The following is a 12,919-nucleotide window of genomic DNA, read 5'->3' on the forward strand; positions in this document are numbered from 1 at the left end:
TAGAGCTGAGAGCTGAGAAAGGAAGACTGGAGGGGATTCTGCAGCCTGGGCTGTGGAGGGACAGGGCCAAAGGTCGGGGGACAGGAGGAAGGAGGCCTTGAATAGCAGAGTTGGCCCCATCGATCTGACTTGGCCCTCTGCACTGGGGCATCCGAAGCCTTGGCCTCAGGCTCCAGAGATCCATTTGGGCCCCTGGCCCCCAAAGGTTGGCAGAGCCTTATCTGTATGGGTTAGGAGGTGTCTCCAATATGAAGGCCTCTTCTAGGCTCTGCTCTGTCCCTCCTCCCAGTAACTAAACTACCTTATGTTTGCAGGCAGTGTTCAGCTAAAAAGGCCCTTCACAGCCTTTATTTTAAGGGACCCTCTCCACTGCCCAATGAGGTGAGCTAGACAAGTGTCGCCCGCACTCCCTCTGAACACAGGCCTCAGGTCCGGACAGGTTCACCGACCAACCTGAAGACGTCCTATGGGGTGGTCCACCACCCCTGAATCCAGGCGCTCTGCACAGCTCTTCCCTCTTGCCTCTATCCACCCAACAAACTCATCTTTCCCTAAAACCTGGGCAAGGGACCAGGACAATGTCCCCAGAAAAGGCCACAGAGTCCCAAGAGACAGCCCCTTGGCCAGATCACAGCCAGGAAATCTCTGCTGCCCAATCCTGGTCCAACTGTTCTGCCCTGCCCACCCCCCACCCCAGCCCTGAGGCCAGAAGCAGGGAGGGAAGGCCCTGGCTGGTTCACTTCCTCTCACATTGTCTTCCAGACAATGGGCAAAGTTCCACTGAGTCAGACCAGGGACTCACCACTTCAGAGACCCAAATTAGGACAAAGGGAGAAGGGGAGCAGGCAGTGGGGAAGGAAGCTGTCAGCAGGCCCAGATGACCAGAGAAACCCCCTGCCGACCAGAGAAAGTGGGGGAGGAGGGAAGCCAGGCAAAGATGTCCTGGGTCCAGACAGTCCCCACCACTCTGCCCTGGACACTGGCCCCAAGAGGCAGACAGAGGAAGGGCTCAGGTTACCTCATGCTTGTCAGCAAGTGCCTGTTCCACGCCCAAGGCGACTGCACAGCGGGCGGGGGCGGGAAGACATCACGGCACACGGGCTACTCACATGCCCTCTCCAGTGGGGACGAGACACTTAGCTGGGCAGTTCTGTAGGCACCCTGCCCAGTAAGACCCTGGAGGAGGGAGGTCTGGACCAGGTACAAATCACACCTGCCTGGGCTCGGGGGAGATCCCCAGGACTGACCTCACAGGGAGGCCTGCGCGGCTGCCCGCCCCATCTCACTCCTCATCCACGCACCTTGCTCATCCAAGACTTGCGTTTGCACATGGCCTTTCTTCTCTTCACAGCCTCCCACAGCCGCCGCTGGCCTGCGGGGAAGGAAGGGGTTTCAGATGTTGTTAAGGTAGCTCATATCCCCCAGAGAAGCTGCCCAGCTGCATCCTTCCTTGGTCCCCCTGGGGTGCATCCACCACTAGGTACTGCCCAGCACAGTGACACCAGGAAACAGACCATTCCAACCAACCAGGGGCCACAGTTAACCAGACGCATTCCACATCTAGGCAGTGGTTCTGGAACAAGAGGGAGGCGTTTAACCACCAAAATTGAACAACAGTGGTCTTTTTCCAGCATTCAAGAAAAAAAAAAATAATGGTAATGGGTAGAATTTGCCCACTTTTGAGTTTTTTCTCCCATTTTATTATGTTCCTGGCATCAGATACCAACTATCTAAGCCAAAACTAGCCTATGTCAATGTCTTCTTTAGCATGTTATTACTTATTTAGCTATTTTAAGCTGAATGTACTAATAAGTTTCTAATGCAAGGAATAAATACCATTGCTTCTAGATGTTATAGTCAGTACTTTTAGGATAAATACATAGGAAAAAAATGAGCTCAACTGACATGGCAGATCGTGGTTCATGGGAAAGAGACAGAATGAGTTCACTGTACAGCAGATCTTTGTGAGAAAGAGACAGATTAAGAAAAAATGGACCAAAATTAACCATCTGAGGGTTTCTTATCTTCTCCTAGTCACACAGATCTCTGGACCCCGGCCCCTCTGGGGTTCAGAATGGTGAGCAGGGCAGACTCAAGTCCACATTCACAGTGGAGAAGGAGCTGAAGGAATGCATCCCCAAATGTCTGAACAAGCCAGAAAGGGTGTATGTTTAATCCTAAGTCTCCAGAGCTCTAAGACTGCCTTGTCCTCCAGCTCCAGGTCACCGTTCCCACTGCCAACTGCTCTCCTGCGCTCACGGTGCGCGGCATCTACCGATGGCCCTCCAGCCCACCATGGGGGCTCCAGGACAGGCCACGGGCGTCCTCGGCTCTGCCACCCCAAGCCAGGAGGAGGGCTCTTCCACGCACTTGGCCATCCTGAGGGCAGAGAGGTGAACGGTCAGTGGGGAAGCAAGCGGCAAGGCCAATGTCCCCACCTACCGGGCCGGCCCATGCCGATCTTCTCCAGGTCCTCATTCTTGACATACTCGAAGTGGGACAGGCGGGTGACGTTGAGGTCATCACGGAGCCGCAGGAAGTACTGCTGCAGCTGCACCTCGGACAGCAGCTCCAGCAGCCAGCCCGTGCCCTCCTCCGGCTGCATGCTGCTGCTCCCCAGCCTCTGCGGGGGGAGGGGTAGGGACGGCTCAGGGACCTAGGGTGTGGGCGGGGGGGGGGGGGGAGACCCCTCCCCGAGGGCCCTGGGCTCACCCACCTCCTGCTAAGCTGCTTCAACGAAGGGCCCAAATCGCCTGCCCGCTCCCCCAAACTGTACAGAACGCCATGCAAGCCCTGTGCACTCTTCCCACTGGCCACAAGGACTGAGCTGCGACAGCCGGAATACAGCCCAAGCCCTGGCGTCGGGGTCTTAAGTCCCAACTGCATCTGCGGCTGAGTGACCAGAGAGCCACCACTGTTCTCAGAGGCACAAACCCTATGAGAACCACGAAAACTACTGATTGTGTCTCCAGGAAAACAGATACATTCTTACAAGGTTTTCATTAAAAAACTGGGGAGGAGTAGCAGGCTGGCTCAGTCAGTAGAACATGTGACTCACTCAGGGCTGTGAGTTCAAGCCCTGCACTGAGCATAAAGATTACTTAAAAATAAAAATTTCCGGGACGCCTGGGTGGCTCAGTTGGTTAAGCAGCTGCCTTCGGCTCGGGTCATGATCCCAGCGTCCTGGGATCGAGTCCCACATCGGGCTCCTTGCTCAGCGGGGAGCCTGCTTCTCCCTCTGCCTCTGCCTGCCATTCTGTCTGCCTGTGCTTGTTCTCTCCCTCTCTCTCTCTCTGATAAATAAATAAAATCTTTAAAAAAAAATAAATAAATAAAAATAAAAATAAAAATTTCCTAGGGTCACCTGGGTGGCTCAGTTGGTTAAGTGGGAACTCTTGATCTCAGCTCAAGTCTTGATCTCACAGTCATGGGTTTGAGCCCCGCACTGGACTCCATGCTCGGTGTAAAGCCTAATTAATATACATATATACATGTACTTTAGTTGGTGGGGTACAGGGTCCCTTGAGACCCACCCATAGGGTCCCCAGACCTGATGGACCCCAGAGAAAGCACTGTGGACTAGATGAGCTCTGAGTTCCACCAAATGCCTGACATCAGCAGAGCCTCCCCTCCCAATCCGAAGACCATCCCACAGGAGACCACTTGAGTGCCCGAAAGGACCACACAAGCGAAAGATAAAAAGGGAGCAGAGGCTGGGGTGGCCTTTTATTTATTTATTTTTTTAAGATTTTATTTATTTATTTGACTGAGAGAGACAGCGCAGACATACAAGCAGGGGGAGCGGCAGGCAGAGGGAGAAGCAGGCGCAGCTTTGAGCAGAGAGCCCAATGTGGAACTTGATGCCAGGACTGTGAGATCATGACCCGAGCCGACGGCAGACACTTAACTAAACCAACCAGGTGCCCCTGGGGTGGACTTTTAGATGCCGGCTCAAAGAGGCAGCCCTGCTTAGCTCCACTGACCGCTGTCACTACAGACTACTGTCCAGCGTCATTAAAGCTTCCAATTTTTTCAAGGAATACTGGAAATCTGAATCTAGATGTGAAATATCGCCACTAAAATTCTTTTTGAAAAGGTAATATATGCACATGGTAAAATATTCAAAAGGCACACAGGAGCCATGAATTCTCATCCCCCTGCACTCCTGCACAGTCACATAGCCCCCCACCCCCAAAGCCAGTTGCCATAAATGACTTCTCCGTATCCTTCCAGAATGTTTCTCCCAACATTCACCCATCAGCCACACCATTCTCTTCCTTGTTTTCACTTAATATTACATCTTTCTCCTAACTTTTTAACTATGTCAGCCAATTCAACCCTGAAACACAGACACACACGCGTGCACACGCATATGTATTCTGTGCTGGCCAAGCAAAATACAAGTGTAGGCTATAATCAGCCAATGGGCCACCAGGGAGCAACCTGTGACGTACACTCTCTGCGGCCTAGAGAAGGAGGACACAGGGGCCCCCCTGAAATGAAATAACCTGACGGACTAAACCCAAACCCATCCTTGTCCAAGTAAGATACCACAGAGCTGAGGGCTGACCCGCATTCAGTTCCCTACCAAAGAAGAACCATGAGAGGGAAAAGGCCAGCGACCACTCAACCGCTCTCCAACAAGTCAGAGGTGGCCTTGGGCCCCAGCTCTCACCACCAGGCGCTCTCAGAAAAGCAGACACTGACAGCTCAGGCCCGCCACGCATCTCTTGCCCCCACAACTCCCCATGGCACTGCCAGCCCAGTGCCAGGACTTCAGACCCCCAGGCAGTTCAGGGCAGTACAAAGAGTGACCCATGGGATAGAGAGGCCCTCAGTTCAAACCTGCGCCCCCCCGCCCCCCTGCAAAGGCAGTTGAGCCACAGGGGTGTTCCAAACTTCAAGCTGTGACCCTTTACCCAGATGGTTCTCCCGAGAGCTGGACGGCCCCCTAGGGGACATTCTTGGTTGTCATCATGTTGGGGGTCCACAAGAGGCATATCGTGGGTGGTTGGAAGATAAGAACACAAGTTATCCTGTAACATACAGGGCAATCTCACTCACTGTCCCACATCCCACACAACTTAGTTCATGCAGGTGAAAAACAGGTTTATGATCATCTGAACCTAGAACTGAATCCCATCTTACATGTGAACAAAAGTTATTTTGCAGTTTCAATATACACTGAACCCTCCTCCAATGGAACTAACGCATAAGCTGAGGGAAAACTGGCCTTTGTTTTGTTCAGAACTCACTGCAAGTTATTCGCTAGTCAGAAAAATGTCACTGAAGGCAACCTGCCTTTATGATTTCAAAACTCCCCTCTCAGTCAGCACCTGCAGGCGCGGCCTCCACACTGACTGAAGGGCTCAGCGCTGACTGCTTCTTCCTGTCAGAACGTCCCAACATATCAGAATACCTAAAACATCATCCTCACTTTTGTGTCTCCTTCAAACTACAGGTGACATCATATTGGCGGGACTATACACATGGTAAAAAGGACATATTTCTAATAATTTAATTGAAGAAGAGTAACAGTAAAAATAACTCTGACACCTGAACTCCACTTATTATACGCCAGGCACGGTTCTAAGCATCTTGCTGCATTAACTCACCTCTCCTCAACTAAACTATCTGTTACACACAAGGGAGCGTGGATATGAGAGGGCAGGAAGCTGTCGCTTTCCAGAAGAAGGCCCCAAGGGCACACTGCGAAAAATCACTGACTGTAGCTCTCGGCGGCCTAGCCAGTACTTCCACCACCACTACCCTGTCCCTGGACCAAAGGGACTGCACCCGCTGTGTGCCCCAACATGTGCCTGCCAGCAGGGCAAGCAGTCTAAAGACCCCTCTCCTCTTCTTGCCCAGGCTCCAAGTTTCACCAGGCTCCTCACTGCCACCTTCCCCTGGAGGCAGCTGCTCCTCAGAACAGCTCAAAGCTATGCCCTAGGTGGTCAGGACTGGGGGAGACACAGAGCCCTTCCCCTGAAGCTGCTCAGAAAGCCCAGCCTGGCCTGCTTCTCTTCCCTGAGACACCAGCGAACAGATCTCCCTGCTCAGCGGGACACTCCCCTCCCTGCTTCTCCAGCCCCAGGAACTGGGCTGCTCTGCGTAGGGGTGTGCGGGGAACTAGAAGAACACTGGGATCCCAGTGAGGGGAAGCAATCAGGGTCTCAGTCCTGACTCTACCGCTGGACGAGCCCCCTCCCCTCGGCTAAGTGCCCTTTCCACAGCAACTTTCTTTGTCTGCAGAGCATGGGGAGAGCACTGGCCCAGCTTCTCCCCAACCCTGCTCACACTCTCCAGTTCTGCGTGTGCCTGGCCCCCAGCACACCTGCAGTCCCACACCTATGTCTGACGCAGGGCACAGCACTCTCCTGGGGCGCACACTTCCCTCGTACATTTTTCTAACACACGCACCAACCAGGATGCAGGGGCCAACCAGGATGCAAGGGCCGAGGGGAGAGGCCCTAAGCCCAAAACCCCTATCAAGTCCTCAGCCATTCCCGTTCCTGTACTCTACCCCTCAGTGAACTGCTGGCTCTGCGGGGGGGCCTGGCCCAGTCCCCAGTCAGTCCTACTCACACCCCCAGCCCCCACTCACTGTGTACAGGCGTCGCCGTAGTCTGGCCAGGAGAGGGAAGGAGAGCTCTAGGCCAGGGAACCGACGAGCTGCTGGCATCTCCACGAAGTTGGACCCCCTGACCAGGTCACTGGGGCTCTGGCCCAAGAAGTGGGGGAGCAGGGACTTTAGCTCCTGAATTCAAGGTTCTGCCCAGAATGGAAGTTGACCAGAGGTCTGTCCCAGGAGTTCCCCAAATCCCACACCAAGGGTGGGAAATGGGGCAGAAGAAGAGGGCGGGCCCCTTTTCTCTGCTGCACAGCTGTTTCCACAGCTGGCTGGTCTGGCAGGAGCAGGTTAGCTCTTCTCCGGGCTGGCTGCAGCCTGGGTGCTCTGTCCTGTTTCTCTGACTTCTCTTTAGTGCAGTGGTCACAGCTCAGCCCTACTCCCTGGCTCCCCCGCCTGACGGCCCTCCTCCCTCCTCCCTCCCTCCCCAGCTGAGCAGCTCTGACACAGGCTGAAAAAGGACCTTTCTGAATCACTGCCAAGAGGGTGGCTGGAATGGGGGGACTCTTCCTCCCAGCCACCCGCGCTGGCCCCCCTTGCCTCCCCATACACAAGGCCCCCTGTCTCTGGCTTCCACCCCAACCCCCATAGTTGCAGACAACTCCTGGGATTTTAGGGTGGGGGCTATGTGAATCAAGCAGCAATGTACAAAGAGGGGCTACAGGCTCCCAGGGACAGATACCCCTCACTCCTGGGCTTGTCTGGGGCTGTGGGGGCTAGAAGACAGCCTGAGTTGGGGGCTTGGGCCCCAGACAGTCATTTTCGGGCCCTGTAGGCAGACCCCTCAGAGACCCTCCCCCATCTCCAAGTCCCAGCCTTGGCTGGGCGTCTCCTGGCTCAGACCCTAATGTGGCCCCGTTACCCTGGTGCCCGACGGAAATAGGAGTCCGGCAGCCTGCCAGAGTGGGGCAGTCCAGCCAACAGCAAGGGGGGGTTGTGGGGGTGAGGAATCTCCACCCCCTCCCCTGGGGTTGCCTTGCACTGCCCACAACATCCAGGGTGCCTCCTCCCCCAGACCAGCTGGCTTAGATCCAAAGCCCCCTCAAAACAAACAAATATGCCCCCCAACCCTGCTGGGATGCCCCCACCCCAAAGCAACAGGATTCCAGACTATAAGATGTTTCTTGTACAGCACACCCCCACAAAGACAACAGCCTCAGCTAAAAGGAACTGGAGATACTCCATCAAGCCCCCATAGGCCCCCCACGTTCCTACAGCTGACAAATGATCCCTCTTGCCCCTCCTCAAGAGTACCAGCTGCTCTCACACCCCCCTCACTACAGCCCCCAGACACACCTGACAGCTGCAGGAAGTCCTCACAGTCTCCCTCAGCAACCCCTCCCCACCCCCCAGCAGCCATGCCCAGGGAGCCCACTTCTTGTATACTGCTCTCTTGTCCCTATCCAGCTGGCTACCGGCTCTGGGAACCCCAGCTGGCTGGTGGGGCAGGCAGCTGGCTGAGTGTTTTGGGGAGTTAGCATCTTAGGCTCTCTTTCCAGGACCTCTCTTAGGACCCAGAGCTTCCTAGCAGGGAGTTTACCTGAAAGATCAGCCATTTCCTGCCCCGACCCCATGGGGGGGGGGGGGTGCTGGAGGGGATAGGTATGTAGGGGGTGTGGGTATTGGTGGACACTCCCAGCACTCAGTCCCTCTTACCCAGCCCCAGGTCATCACCATGAAAGCTTGTGGAGCCAGCCAGGTACAGCCTCCCCTTGGTCCAGTGAATCACCAGTCTGAGACTGGGGTCAGAACTAATGAACAAGATGAAGTCAGGCTGAGGTCACTCTGGAACTGACTTTTCCCCAAACCCTGGCAGACAATACCCGTGGCTCAGAGAAGCCTACTGCCCACTTCCCACCAGGCACCACCCTGAAGGAGCTCTGGGGACCTGACTTTAGGAAACAATTTAAGAAAAATTACTCCCTCTACTGTAAGACAGGGGCTGCTGGGTCAGAATGGCCAGATTAAAAATCCTAACTACCCCCAAAAGATTGCCCCAAATCCATCAGAACCCCACACCTAACTCTTCCCTTAGATGTCCGGTAAGAACAAGCCTCAGTAGCTTGCTTAGCAATACAGCTGGAAAAGGTTGTGAGGAAAAGCAAAGCATGGTCAGAGGTCAGAGCTCAGAGCTCAGGCAGTTCTTGGACCCCTTCTCCTAGCCCTGGAAAACACCCTCCACCTTTTCTGTCCCCCTTTGTCCTATCAGCTACCGCCCTCTGCCGACCAAGAGAGAAAGTGCATGATCTCCAAGAAGGGAAGCAGACAGGATCATCTTTTTTCTAAAGCAAACAAGGACATTTGGCTTCATATGCATATTCGGAAAGTAAGTGGGAATGTCCAGGGAACAAGGACTCAGTGCCCATAAAAGACTACACCCAAATCCTGGCATTGCTCCTGGAGGCTCCCATGGAGAGCGGAAGAAAGCCCAAAAGACAGTTTAATTGCGTCCCTGAGAACCCAGAGACACTGAGGCAGGTGGCAGCATCTGTAATCCGTAATTACCACCAATCACTGGCCCCTCACCCAACACCTACACACACGAACACCTCTTACCCAGCCCCCTCAACCCCCATGATCCCTCTGGGGGCCCAGAAGCACAGATACCCCTCACTCCTGGGAGGCTGCTGCAGAGCAGAGCTGGGCCCTCAGCTCACTGGCGGGTGATGGGGTCTACCACCGGGGTACCTGGCTAACCCCCAGGCTTCTCCCATTACCTGTGGTCCCTCTTCACCCCCAGCCAGGCGCTGATACGCAGATCTCTCCCCCATGGCACCCACACTACGGGCACTGGGGCCAGGGAGGGGAGCAGAACCCTCCCACAGCCCCCGCCCCTCCGGCGGCACCGGCAGCCGCAGCGTCACTGCCCTGCGTCCTGAGGGGCCGGGCCTCCAGCATCCTCCAGAAGGGCAGGGGTTGCTAGAGCGCCTCAACCGGGGAGGCAGGTCTATCTCCCCCACCCAACCCCCCCCACACCCGCCCACAGCCTCTCATCGGCGGCTGGCTGGCCGGCCAGAGCCTGAGCCCAACCCAGATGGTCGCGGTCGCCTGCACTGCGCTACGCCCCGCCCCTCCCCCAACCCTGTCCCCAACCTCCATTCCAAGGAGCCGCCGCCTCTCCGCACCACCACCCGCTGACCCCTGGAGACAGCCAGGTGCCGTGGCGTGGCCCCACCTCCGATGACCTGCAGGGCTACAGCTCCCCTCAGCTCCTGGGCCACCCCCTGGACTCCAGGACTCCACCGCCACCAATTAGCTCCTGGGGATTCAAAAAGGAGCCCCCTATTCCATAAGGAGGTCCATCCAAGAAGCTCACATAAGCTCCCACCTGACTTGACCTGAGACCCCTCCCCTCCTTCGGGCCTGATGCCTATCCCTCCACTCGCCCGGCTTCCACACCACCAGGCTCCAAGCATGCGCCCACCTGCTGGGCTCCCTGCTGTTCCACTCAGCATTCCACTCCCTCTGCGCCCAAGAACCTGCCCAGCGGTGGAAGCCACGCCTCCAGCACCCGGAGGGAGACCACAGGCCGGCCCAGCCCCACGCTTTTTCCCAGCTCGGCCTTGACATCTTCCTGCCTGCCCCTCTTCCCCTCCCCCAGTGGGCCTGGGAGCTCAGGGCAGGGCACTCCGCTGTGGCTGACCTCTGGCCTCAGCAGTGTGCCTCGAGTGCCCACACTCCCGGCGGGAGGAGGCGCTCCAACACGTGCCCACACAGGGCTCTGCCATCCAGCACTGGGGTGAGGCCACTGCTAGCAGAGGAAGTTCCACTGCTGAGCTCCTCCTCTCCCAACTGGCCTGAGGGCCCCACAGTACCCCACGCACCCTCTCATTCTACAGGCATCTGAAGCATCCACTGATTCCTTAGTGCCAGGTATTTAGGGCTGAGCTCAGGAAACCCTCCCCTTCCGGGGCTGGGCCGAGGAGGGGGTGATGCTGAGATACCACTCCCCTTCATACACCCCCAACAAACTCAACGTCAAGACTGAGGAGGAGACTAGGTGCGTTCCCACAAGGCTCACTCCCCTCACAAGCTCGTTCTCCACCCAGAAGCATGCTGGGGTGGGGGATGACCCTGCCAGGCAGGGGATCTATTCAAGGCAGAAATTCCTGGGCACCTTACCACAGCTATAGCAGAAACTAGCTTTGTGGGAGGGAGGCTATAAGAACCCAAAGTCAGGAGGCTGTGCTGACCCAAAGTCAGAAGAAAAGAGGCTGAAAATGCCAGGCCCATCACTGGATGAAGAGTCTGCTCCAAATCATTCCTCCTCCCTGCTTTCTCCAACTCCCCTGCTTCCTAATGCCATCCTGCTATAAGATATCCACAGGATCCAAACCACCTCTAGGATCTGAGGAATCCACCCTACATGAAACCCCTTCACCTGCCCCCCTCTCTAAAGGCAGCTGGAGTGGCTAGGAACCAGCTTGCCTCTGGTGTCCACTTCCTTCCCCCAGCCTCTCCAGTGGCATCAGTGAAGTGACAGATCCACACTGAGGAGCAGACATGACATGTAATTTCCGGCCAAGAGATTTTTTCCAAAACAATCTACCGTATTCTTGGGAATATATGCCAACCTCAACTCCAAGCCAGCCCTCTCTTACCCCCACCCTCCCTCTTCTCTAAGCCCTGGAGGGAAAACAATGTATTGGGGAAAAGGAGGGGGGCTTATAGTTCCTCTCCCAGCCAGAAAATTATCTTGCCTCCACATGCCAGCCCCACCAAGCCCAGTCAGCCTCAGCTCACCTGTTGTACACAGGCCCCAAGCTTCTGAACCAAAGCCAGGCTGGCTCCCCTTGGGACCTCATCCCAGAGGGAACTGCAGCAGGCAACCCCACACCTTCAGGTCAGGCCAGGTCTGACATCACACTGGTCTGGGGAGGAGGCTGGCCTGGGGCCAACAGAGAGAGGGGGTGATTCAGACACACACCATCGCTGTCCACACCCTCTCCATTTCCAGGACGCAGGGCCCAGCCCCTCCCAGGAGAGCTTGGCAAGCTGTGGTTCTGAGGAGAGACAAAGCTGAGGCATATTGGCTTAGTGGTGCTGAGCCCACAGGCCCCAAGTCCAGCCCTGGAGCCTCTTCACCCATCTCCTTAACTGATGTTTCCCAAAGACTTCAGAATTCACCCTTCCTTCTCTCAGTGGATGCCCTGCTTGCTCGGTGTCACTTTCTCTCCTCCTGGGGTTCCAATTACCACGTGCTCTGTCTCCATTTCTAACCTCCTGAAGCCCTAGGCCCACGTTTCCAGACAGTTCCAGGATAGTTCCACCAGGACGATGCACAGGTACCACAAATTCTATATATTCAAACTGAGCTCATGAGTACCCCCTTTAAAGCTAGCTAACACATGTTCCTATATCCTGACTGAAAATATCACAAGCCAACACTGGCCACCCAGGCTAGAAACCTCACTCCCACCTCTCCCAACCGTAACTCCCTACCTTCCCCACTGGGCAAGCCACAAAATCCAATCAATACCAATAGGATCAAGAATCAGACAGACCTGAGCTGAAATCTTGGCTCTTGTCAGTTTCTAGTTGGGCAACTTTTGGGCAAATGACTTAACCTCTAAGACTCAATTTCCTCATCTGTATAATGGGAATAACCAGCACATCCTTCGTAGAGTGCGGATTCAATGAGATAATGAATAGCACACTTAGTACAGCACCTGGCACACAGCTGCCTATTGCTGTTAGTGCTATTGCCTATTGCTGAAGTCCCTCCCCTGCTTCTATCCTGTAACTCCTCAATAAGCCAGATACAAGGTGCTTCAGGATCCACTCCTTGCCTATCTGTCACCTCCACACCTTATCATTTTCCTCAAATGTCTCCATATTCCAACGAAATCAGATACATGCCCCTTCCTGATATAAAATCCATGAGCAGAAATGAGTTGCACTTCTAAACACAATGAGACAGAAGAAAGAGAAATTAAGGAGTTAATTCCATTTACAATTGCGCCCCAAACCATAAGATACCTTGGAATAAACCTAACCAGGTTTAGGTGAAGGATCTATACTCAGAAAACTACAGAACACTCATGAAAGAAATCGAGGAAGACACAATGAACTGGAAAAACGTTCCATGCTCATGGACTGGAATAACAAATGTTGTTAAAATGTCTATGCTATCTAGAGCATCTATACATTCAGTGCAATCCCTATCAAAATACCATCAACCTTTTTCACAGAGCTAGAAAAATAATCCTAAGATTTGTATGGAGCCAGAAACGACCCTGAAGAGCCAAAGGAATGTTAAAAAAGAAAACCAAAGATGGTAGCATCACAATT

The 12,919-nt window shown here is 54.7% G+C and overlaps 1 protein-coding gene across 18 annotated transcripts in view; it reads right to left on the bottom strand.

Annotated features, from left to right (window-relative positions):
• Positions 1–12,919, bottom strand: part of TNK2 (tyrosine kinase non receptor 2) — a 46,318-nt gene that overhangs the window by 16,038 nt on the left and 17,361 nt on the right. For 3 of the 18 annotated variants that reach the window (XM_059162982.1, XM_059162992.1, XM_059162985.1), the window contains exons 1-3: positions 6,605–6,736; positions 2,443–2,623; positions 1,302–1,372 (exon numbers count right to left, since the gene is read on the bottom strand). In XM_059162982.1, the coding sequence (XP_059018965.1) occupies positions 1,302–1,372; positions 2,443–2,623; positions 6,605–6,682 (330 nt within the window). In that variant the 5' untranslated portion in view covers positions 6,683–6,736. Of the gene's footprint in view, positions 1–1,301; positions 1,373–2,442; positions 2,624–6,604; positions 6,758–9,345; positions 9,485–12,919 lie in introns of those variants that run through there. The other 15 variants (XM_059162994.1, XM_059162990.1, XM_059162988.1 and 12 more) reach the window with 10 other exon arrangements.

Source organism: Mustela lutreola, chromosome 2 (genome assembly GCF_030435805.1).
Source record: "Mustela lutreola isolate mMusLut2 chromosome 2, mMusLut2.pri, whole genome shotgun sequence".
NCBI lineage: Eukaryota > Metazoa > Chordata > Mammalia > Carnivora > Mustelidae > Mustela > Mustela lutreola.